Here is a 9,984-nt window from a genome sequence, read left to right as displayed (position 1 = left end):
AGTTTTTAACTTATTTTGACAAATAAAGTCGTGTTTTTCGTTAATTTTGCTGATTTTTGAAGCTCCGATAGTAGTTTTATCTCTATTTTTGAGTTTTTCCCTTGAAACCCGTCAATTTCCCATGAATTTTCAGCGGTAACACCTCCCAAAAAGGATGTCGAACTGGAACGTAAACGCCAACTCATTCGTGCCGAACGTTAACGCGCCCGTCTTCGTTCCAGGCCAACCATACACACCGCCAGCACCTCAGCCAGCTCCCGAGCCAGCAGAGGACTGGGAAACTCAAGCGGACACGTCTCCACAAGAGGAGCAACCAGCTCCACCCGCGCCAATTGAGGAAGCGGCTTCGGCTCCAGAAGCTCCGGCTCTAGAAGCAGCAGCAGCCCCACAGAAAAAGGAGCCAACACCCGAAGAAGATGTGATCGCGCCACTCGCCAAAAAGTTCCAACGAACTGTCTACGTTGAGGACGGAACCCACAAAGAGCACATCAATATCGTGTTCGTCGGACACGTCGACGCCGGCAAATCGACAATCGGTGGACAACTCATGTTCCTGACTGGAATGGTTGATAAGCGGACACTGGAAAAGTACGAGAGAGAAGCCAAGGAGAAGGGACGTGAGAGTTGGTATCTGTCGTGGTGTATGGACACAAACGATGAGGAAAGAGAGAAGGGAAAGACGGTAGAAGTGGGAAGAGCGTATTTCGAAACGGAGAAACGTCATTTCACTATTCTTGATGCACCAGGTCACAAGTCTTTTGTGCCGAACATGATCGCTGGAGCCACTCAAGCTGATTTGGCCGTTTTGGTCAGTAACAATTTCGCAAACCGGACCGAAACGGACCGGCCCGTAACTCTCTTGAAACTCAATATTATGAGCTGAAAAATATACCAAAATGTAGATCTCAGCGAGTTCTATGTCTGTGACCTACTACTGGCCGGATAGCGGATCGTTAATGTACCGCGGATCGGGCTAGAATGGCTTTTTGTCAAAAAATATCGATTTTCCACTTTTGAATCTGATTTCACCCGGAAAATCCCAGCTTTCTCATTGTCGATTTTCACTGAATTTCTGATCAATTCGAACCTGAGATCTCTTATTTTTCGCTGGAAATGTCGATTTTCGGTCATTTTCACTGAATTTCCGCCAATTTTCATCCGGAAAATCCGATTTTTCTTGAAAAATATGAGATTTCAGGCTCGCTTTTGATCGAAAATTTAGTGAAAATCGACTATTTTAGTGAGAAAACTGGGATTTCCTTGGTGAAATCAGATTTAAAAGTAGAAAATCGATATTTTCAGGCAAGAGGCCATTCTAGCCCGGCCCCCCGTGGTGCATTCACAATCTGCCATCCGTCCCGTATCATATCAGAGACATAGAACTCGCTGAGATCTACATTTCGGTATATTTTTCAGCGCATAAGCTTGAGTTTAAAGCGAGTTACGCGGCGGCCTTGTTTTCCACCAATTTCAATGAATATTCAACAAAATCCAATTTCCAGGTAATCTCCGCTCGTCGTGGAGAATTCGAGACCGGATTCGACCGTGGAGGTCAAACCCGTGAGCACTCTATGCTCGTAAAAACCGCCGGTGTCAAGCATCTAGTGATCCTCGTCAACAAAATGGACGACCCGACTGTCAAGTGGGAGGAGGAACGATTCAAAGAGATCGAAGGAAAACTAACACCATACCTCAGAAAACTCGGATTCAACCCGAAAACTGATTTGACCTATATTCCATGCTCCGGTCTTACCGGATCTTTCATCAAGGATCGGCCATCAGCGTCCGATGGTTCCTGGTATACAGGTCCATGCTTCATAGAGTTCATCGATGTTCTTCTCCCATCCTACAAGCGTGATTTCAACGGACCAGTTCGATGCATTGTCTGTGAGAAATACTCTGAAATGGGAACAGTTATCATCGGAAAAATGGAGTCCGGATGTGTCCAGAAAGGAGATACACTCGTTGTGATGCCCAACAAGCATCCAGTTCAAGTGCTTCAAATCTGGGCGGATGATGTTGAAACAGAGCGTGTCGTTGCTGGAGATAATATTAAGTTCAAGCTGAAGGGAATTGAGGAGAGCGAGCTGCAAGCCGGATTCATCATTTGTTCGCCTGATTCGTTGGCGAAGACTGGAAGAGTTTTCGATGCGGAGGTTCTTGTGTTGGAGCACAAGTCTATCATTGCTTCCGGTTATTCGTGTGTACTTCATATTCAATCCGCTGTTGAGGAGGTTACAGTGAGGGTCAGTAACTGACTAATCGAAAAAATTCCCGATTTTAGACAGTTTTTGACTGGAAACTCAGGTTTTTGCGCTCAAAAATCCCAATTTTTCGCCGTTTTTCAGCTTGAATTCGGGTTTGTTGGGCAGAAAATCCGTTTTTGATGTATTTTTCAGTTGAAAAATACGGATTTTGAACACTGTTTGACTGGAAAATCAGATTTTTGGACTGAAGAGTCTCAAAAATCCCAATTTTTCGCCGTTTTTCAGCTCGAAATCGGGTTTTTGATCTGAAAATCCGATTTTTAAAATGAAAAATGCTTTTTGACGTATTTTTCGGCTGAAATATACGGATTTTGGACACTTCTTGAGTGGAAAATCGGGTTTTTTAGGCTGTCATGGAATCAGTTTGGAGTTATGGGACGTAACCTATATCATTGAAAAGCTGAGAACCCGCTGATTCCATATATATATGTATATATATATATATATACAGTTTTCGCCCATGAGGCCTGGTATTCAAGAAAAATGGAGTCAAAAATCTGAAAAATGACAAATTTTTAACTTTTAAAACACTTTTTTTGCGTTATTTTTCAGATTTTGACCCATTTTTCTCGACTACCATGCATCGAGAGCAACAACTGAATATATATTCGAAATCAGCGTTTTCTCAGCTTGCCAATGATATCGGTCACGTCCTATAACTCCATGTCCTTCCCTACTGAGTGAGAGCTTTCTTAATGAAAAAATGAAACATTTCCAGGGGGTCATCGCCACAATCGACAAGAAAACCGGCGAGAAGAAGCGTGCGAAATTCGTGAAACAAGACGAGAAATGCATCATGCGACTAGAAAGTGTCGAAGCATTCGTTCTCGAGCCATTCAAAGAGTACCCATACCTTGGAAGATTCACTTTGAGAGACGAAGGAAAAACGATCGCCATCGGAAAAGTGCTCAAAGTTATTGAGTAAATCTAAATAATTAGTTTTCATCTTTTTTCCAGTAATTTTCTCTCTGTTTTGATTCCAGCCGGTTGTTTTTCCCATTTTCCTCTCTTTCTCTCTGTCTCTCCATTTCGTCTTCTCACATTTATATCCTCCGTCTGAAATGTGTGATTACTGCTGTTTCTGTTTCTGATAGAAATATATTTTTTCCTATTCTATTTCTTCTAATTCTTTTCATTGTATTTGAAATCTATTCTTGTTTTCTCTTTATTTATTAGAATGACCTTGGATCATTCTTCTATTTTCACTATTATGAATGGGATGTCACTGTTTGTTAATGTTTTATTGTATCATTTAGGAAATTCCCACCTATAAACTTATATCTACTCGAAAAAAACATTTTTAGAAAAAACAATTTTTTTCTAGAAATGTCACTAAGAAAACGAGTCGTCGACTTGTACAAAAATCTGTACCATATGGGAAAAGAGTACCCGGGCGGTTCGAAATGGTTTCACGACCGCTTGAAATTGGCATTTTCTAAGAATAAAGTGAGTTTATTTAATTAAATAATTAATTGACCAATTAATTTCAGAACGTGGAGGACCCGACGCAAATCGAACAACTCATCGGACGCGGTGAGTTCGTCGTCAAAGAGATCGAAGCGTTGTATTCGCTTCGAAAATATCGAGCAATGAAGCAAAGGTAATTAACTAATTAACCCTAATTATGGTAATTATCTCTAATATTCAGATACTACGACAAGGACGACGAGATCACCGCGGCGACTCAAAAATTCGAAGAATCCGTTAAAAAATTGTGATTGAAAAAGTGTATTTTATGAAAATTTTATTATTTTTAAACGTTTTTTTTCGCTGATTATTAATTTATCAAAACTTTGAGCAGGGAATTCCACGTGGCAATTTGTGAGCACTTTAACGGAAATCTTCTGGATTGTAGAGGCCGCGAGCACGGTTGAGAATGCTGTCCTGAAATGAGAAAATTTGAGAGATTTTCAGCAAATTTCAGCAAAAAAATCTAGTTTTTTAAAAAAAATTTGGATTTTTCGGAAACATTTTCAGGTATTTTAAAAAATTGCAAATTCTTGTGAAAACTAGATTTTTATATGCTGAAATTTCAGTTTCGTTGAAAAATTTTCAGCTAAAAAATCGAAATTTTCTTGTAAAAACTATTTACATTTTCATGTTGGAATTTCAGATTTTTTTTTAATGTTAGCTATTGTCAAAACAAACTTTCTTGACATTCGGTGTTTGCGGACCTAAGTTCCCGCGGTCAAAATAAGCCACGCCCTCTTTCCGTTGTCTCGGTTATATATTCAGAAAAGATCGGGGAGTTCGACTAATATCATAGCCGAGACAACGGAAAGAGGGCGTGGCATATTTTGAGCGCGGGAACTTAGGTCCGCAAACACCGAATGTCAAGAAAGTTTGTTTTGACAATAGAAATCTCGTATTTTTCTAGAATTTTGGATTTTTAGCTAAAAAATTCCAAAAAAATCCGAAATTTCAGCATAAAAGCCTAGTTTTCACAAGAATTTTCGATTTTTTAGTTGAAAAATTTCTTCAAAATTTAAAAATTTCAGCATAAAAATCTTTTAGCACGGCACACTTCTTACAACCGCGCTCTACCGAAATACCATTGAAAAATGTCTCTTTTTCTCTGATTCTCTCAATTTCGCACAATATTTTTTTTCTGATTTCGGTAGAGCGCGGTTGTAAGAAGTGTGACGCGCTGATAAACGTTTCAAAAATCTGAAATTGTTTTCCAAGCCCCGCCCCCTTCTCACTTTCGACGGATCATACGGCGCCTCTTTCGACGGAATCTCCAGAACAGCCACGCTCGTTTGAGGCTTCTGCGCGTGATCGTCGACCTGAAAAATGTTTTGAAAAATTTTTGAAAAATTTAAATTTTCGTTCTCCGCAATCGCGCTCCGCCGACAATCACGAATTTCTGTCAAATTGATGGTTTCTAGATGATTTATCGTGAAAATTCGAGAAAATTCGATCGAAATTCTGAAAATTAAGAAATTTAGCCGTGTACTCCTCGTGGACAAGAGGGAATTTTTTTTGAAAAATGTGAATTTTGGTAGATTTTTCTAGACTTTTCTCAATTTTCCGGCAAGTTGAGTGTTTCTAGATGATTTATCGTGAAAATTCGAAAAAAATTGATCGAAATCCTGAAAATTAAGAAATTTATCCGTGTACTCCTCGTGGACAAGTGGGAATTTTTTTTGAAAAAAGTGAAATTTGGTAGATTTTTCTAGACTTTTCACAATTTTTCGGAAAATCGACTGTTTCTAGATGATTTATCTTAAAAATTCCAAAAAAAATCATGAAAAAACTCACCACCTGCCGAATTCGTTCAGCGACATGCTGATTTATAAGAATGATCGCAATGTCGTCTCGAGTACAAAACGCTCTGAACGCTGACTCGATCTCCTTATCAATTGTGTGCTTCTCGACGATATAGAAATTGGATTGACGGGCCTGAAAGTTGCATTCGTGCTCCATGGGACTCATTTGCAGTGGAGCGCACTTACCGCATTCACCTCCCCAATTCCTCCCATTAGAAATCCAACGACGGAATCCTGGTCGCCAATGACTGCTACTAGCTTTCCTCTCACCTCGGTGCTCATTTTTGGAAAATGGAATATTCTAGACGATTTTGGGGGTTTATTGGAAAAAAAGAATTGGAAAAATGTAGAATTCCACGTCACCCAGGGCCGGGGTCATGGCCAACTTTGAGCTCAAATTTCACCTCTTAAAATCAAAATTTGTTTGAAAATTTTTATATGGTTGGAAAGCTGAAGACGTGAGGATTCTGAATCTGGTTTCAGATTTTTTCTAGGATGAAAACTAACCGAGTTACATTGGTTTTAGTAGAGCTCACTTTTAGCGTGACACCCTAAAGTCCTCAAAACCTCAAAACACAGTTAAAAAAAAAAACATTTTGCCTCTTTTTGTGAAATTCCCCAATTATTTTACGATTTTCACTCCATAAAAAGTCAATCGTAATACTCTCTTCGTGGCTCGAATAGTTTGGAAGAATGGCACCAAAAGGGACCACTGTTTCTGCGAGAATTGAAAGCACCACGGCGGAAACTTTCAATCATGTCATTATTGTGATTCGAAACTTCAAGGAGACGGAGACGGTGCGTAACGGGGTCTAGATGCATTTTGGGTAGTGTGAACAGATAGAAAAAGTCTAGAGCTACATTTTTGTAGTTGATAAAATTTTAGTAGGTGCAAAGGGTTTTGAGATATAAGCGCTGGAAGATAGGTTGCTGAAACGAGATAGAGTGGGAGGGCGCAGAGAAGCTAGAAAGTTTGAAGGCGCGTATCTCAGAACCCAAACATGCTACTGAAAAGTTGTCAACTAGTAAAATGTGCAAAATTTCAAGTAGATCATTTTAGTACTTTTCAAAATTCTGGTACCATTCTTGGATTTTGAGATATAAGCTCTGAAAGAAAGGTAGCTGAAACGAGATAGAGGAAGAGAGCGCAGAGAAGCAATACAATTTAAAGGCGCATATCTCAAAACTTAGAAGAGACATCAAGAAAGTGTCAACTAAGAAAATGTGTAGAATTTCAAGATAATTATTTTCATAGTAAACTATTTTTTGGTAGCATCTCTAGTTCTCGAGATATGCGCCCTCAAAGTCCCACGTTTCAGCTACTTATCTTCCAGTGCTTATATCTCGACATCCAAGAAAGCCACTAGAATTTTGTTTACCTCAAAATAATTGCCTTGAAATTCTACACATTTCCTTAGTTGACACTTTCTTGATATCTGTTCTAAGTTTTGAGATACGCGCCTTTAAAGTTCTCGCTTCTCTGCACTCTCTCATTTCGAGGTGCCCTCTAACTTCCAACGCCAATATCTCAGAACCCAAAAATTCTACTAAAAAGTTGTCAACTAACAAAATGTGTAAAATTTTATGTAGATCATTTTTGTAATTGACACTTTTCCGATAGCTCTTTTACATCTCAAGATATACTCTCATTATTCCAGTGGTTCCTAATTCTCATCAGCATCATGGCCCTCCTCATCTCGCTTCTCTGTGGTATCTGGTGTCTGTTAGCTGCGAAAAATGTGAGACAAGATGGGACATTGATTATTCTGGACGATGATGAGCACGATAGATCAAAAGGTTCGAGATCCACTGCCGGCTCAGAATTCTCGGCGATTGATATGGAGGAAGATGAGAAGGGAGGAAACGGAGGAATCAAAGAGTATCTGAAGGGAATTGGGCGGAGTCTCATTTTTATGAAGAAGTAGAAAAGGAGGAGGAGGTGGAACATCAACGCACAACGTACATCATTTTTGACCCGATAACTCTTTTTGAGTGGCATTGTAGAAATAAATTGAGAGAACTTTTAATCAATTTCCACCATCTTGAATCAAAAATGCTTATAAGAAATGTTATATGCCTGGAAAGCTGAAGACGTGAGAATTCTGAATCTGTTTTCTGATTTTATCCATGGTCAAAATTAGCCGAGATACGAGGGTTTGAGAATAGGGTGGACTAGAAGCGGGGGTAACTCGACTCGTTTTTATCCTAGAAAATATCTGAAAATAGATTCAGAATCCTTATGTTTTCTGCTTTCTGTTCATATAACATTTGTCTGAAAACATTCATTTTCAGGGGAAGAAATGCATGCATTTGAATTTTCAGAGCCTGCCCAACTGGTGTCGTCTTAACTAAAAGCCGCTTAACTCGGTCCATTCGAATCTGACGGAAATTCAAAATACAGATTCAGAATACTTATAGCTTCAGCTTTCAGTTCCTATAAAATTTGTCTAGAAATATTTATTTTCAAGGTGAAAAAATTAACCAAATTGCATGTCTTTGAATTGGAGATCAATTAACGATGTCGGGATTAAAAGTCGTGTAACTTGACTCATTTGAACCGGACAAAAATATAAATCACGGGTTCAGATTTCACATGTTTTCAGCTTTGCAATCATATATTTTTGTCTGAAAATATCGATTTGGCTACAGTAGGACTACAGTAGGACTGCTGTAGGTACAGTAATCAAAAAATTCTCGTTCACAAGTTCATTTATTCTATTGTAGATTTGAGAAAAGGTAAAATTCAAATTACAATAAAAAATAAATGGGGAAGAAAACCTCGCGACTAATTAACCAATTAGCGTGCTTGACTCCGTCTTTTTCCCCAGGAGTTTGAAAGTGCGCTCTAGCGAACATTGAATCAATAATTATCCTTAGCAAAATCCTCGTCGTTTCATGTGCCGTCTACTCATCACTTCCTTCTCGACCTGGTGTTTTTCCTTCTTCACTTTTTCCAATATCTCCACATATTCATCTAGCTTATCCTCACCTTCCATAGGCTTCCACTCCTCAACAGATTCTTTCGCTTCACGGATTCTTGTCTCCATCTCCGACATGACCAGATCCAACTCAATATCTGATAACTCTCCAAGCGTAAATTCGTTGTGATCGATGAGGAATTGAATGAAGAGATTACGGTATTCGGGGGGAGTGGGGAGGTGGTAGGAATTCTTGGGGCAGTCACAGTTGATCGGTTGGCCTCGAGTGTTGTGGAGGCAACAGTAACGGGCGTTCCAGTGAGCATGAATATGAAGGATTTCTAGGCATTTTCGGGCTCGGAGGGTTGGGAAATCCATGGAGTCTGGAAAATGGTAGAGATTGGTATGATCTGATAGTGAGTAAGCTGTGATTTTGAGACCCGAAAAAGCACAGGATCGTCAAATCTAGGCCTAATGGCTTCAATATAACGTTTAGACATCTTTCAATCGGTTCTAATTCCAACCAGTTCTATATAGGCCGGTTCTAATAAAGGCAGCACCATTTTGAAGTAGTACCGTACAGAGACACATCCACTAGCAAGAGTTTGGAGCATGGCTATCTCAGCTGTCTTTAAAGATATAAAAATTTTTCAACTAAAGAAATATTCTATGAATATTAAGCTATATTTTGTCAGTTAACAGTTTTTGATATTTCTATTCGGGACCGAGATATACCACTGTGATCAGACAGGTTTTACGGTATCTACTTAACGGACTCCTTTAAAAAAGGGATTTTCAAAAAAACTTTGAAAAAGTAAAAATCATAACCGTTGAAATGAGTAGAACAGAATGAACCAATTCGAATGCACAGAGTCGTCTGGCCTGTTCAAAACAGCTGCATTATGTTGTTTTTTGGTATAAACTGTGCAGGTGTTCATAGTTCGCAGATGTATACAGTAACACATGTGTGCAGATGGTGGTGTTTTTGTGTTCCAATAGTTTTTGAAGATCGACGGTGCTGACACAAATTGGAACTGCCCGGATCAAAACTGGTACAAATCAGAGTCAAGCATTTTTAATCCTTTAATTCGGAACAGCGTCAATATCAAATCGTAAAGTTTCGGGACTAGGAAGGTTTCAAAATCATAGATGAGCTGTTGACCTGTGTAACTTTCTAAGGAGTGCTTGTACAAAATAGTTGTCAATTACAAAAATGATCTACATGAAATTTTACACATTTTGCTAGTTAACAATTTTTTGGTAGCATTTTTGGGTTCTGAGATATTGGCGTGGAAGTCAGAGGGCACCTCGAAATGAGAGAGAAGGGGAGAGCGCAGAGAAGCGAGAAACTTTAAAGGCGCGTATCTCGAAAACTAAAAATGCTACTAAAATTTTGCTTACTACAAAAATGATCAGCTTGAAATTCTACACATTTTATTAGTAGACTACTTTTTGATATCTCTTTTAAGTTTTAAGATACGCGCCTTGAAAGTTTCTAGCTTCTCTGCCTCCTCTCTCGTTTCAGCTACC

General features: G+C 39.1%; 5 protein-coding genes across 5 annotated transcripts; 3 read left to right on the top strand and 2 right to left on the bottom strand.

Annotated features, from left to right (window-relative positions):
- Nucleotides 1-154: 154 nt before the first annotated feature.
- Nucleotides 155-3,192, top strand: GCK72_016625 (uncharacterized protein; the record flags this gene model as incomplete). The annotated part of the gene is made up of 3 exons (XM_003100347.2): nt 155-808; nt 1,503-2,246; nt 2,986-3,192. 3 exons carry the CDS (start codon nt 155-157, stop codon nt 3,190-3,192), a joined length of 1,605 nt encoding a protein of 534 aa, XP_003100395.2.
- Nucleotides 3,193-3,593: 401 nt separating this feature from the next.
- GCK72_016624 (uncharacterized protein) lies at nt 3,594-3,985 on the top strand (the record flags this gene model as incomplete). The annotated part of the gene is made up of 3 exons (XM_053731595.1): nt 3,594-3,713; nt 3,758-3,867; nt 3,916-3,985. The coding sequence occupies 3 exons, from the start codon at nt 3,594-3,596 to the stop codon at nt 3,983-3,985; spliced, it is 300 nt and encodes a 99-aa protein (XP_053580508.1).
- A 112-nt stretch (nt 3,986-4,097) lies between these two features.
- On the bottom strand, nt 4,098-5,818 carry GCK72_016623 (uncharacterized protein; the record flags this gene model as incomplete). The annotated part of the gene is made up of 4 exons (XM_053731594.1): nt 4,098-4,151; nt 4,970-5,053; nt 5,529-5,669; nt 5,723-5,818. 4 exons carry the CDS (start codon nt 5,816-5,818, stop codon nt 4,098-4,100), a joined length of 375 nt encoding a protein of 124 aa, XP_053580507.1.
- A 411-nt stretch (nt 5,819-6,229) lies between these two features.
- Nucleotides 6,230-7,461, top strand: GCK72_016622 (uncharacterized protein; the record flags this gene model as incomplete). The annotated part of the gene is made up of 2 exons (XM_003100386.2): nt 6,230-6,334; nt 7,195-7,461. 2 exons carry the CDS (start codon nt 6,230-6,232, stop codon nt 7,459-7,461), a joined length of 372 nt encoding a protein of 123 aa, XP_003100434.2.
- Nucleotides 7,462-8,409: 948 nt separating this feature from the next.
- Nucleotides 8,410-8,832, bottom strand: GCK72_016621 (uncharacterized protein; the record flags this gene model as incomplete). The annotated part of the gene is made up of 1 exon (XM_053731593.1): nt 8,410-8,832. The coding sequence occupies one exon, from the start codon at nt 8,830-8,832 to the stop codon at nt 8,410-8,412; it is 423 nt and encodes a 140-aa protein (XP_053580506.1).
- Nucleotides 8,833-9,984: the final 1,152 nt, after the last annotated feature.

This window comes from Caenorhabditis remanei, chromosome V (genome assembly GCF_010183535.1).
Source record: "Caenorhabditis remanei strain PX506 chromosome V, whole genome shotgun sequence".
Lineage (NCBI taxonomy): Eukaryota > Metazoa > Nematoda > Chromadorea > Rhabditida > Rhabditidae > Caenorhabditis > Caenorhabditis remanei.
This window is presented reverse-complemented; position numbering and strand designations above follow the sequence as displayed.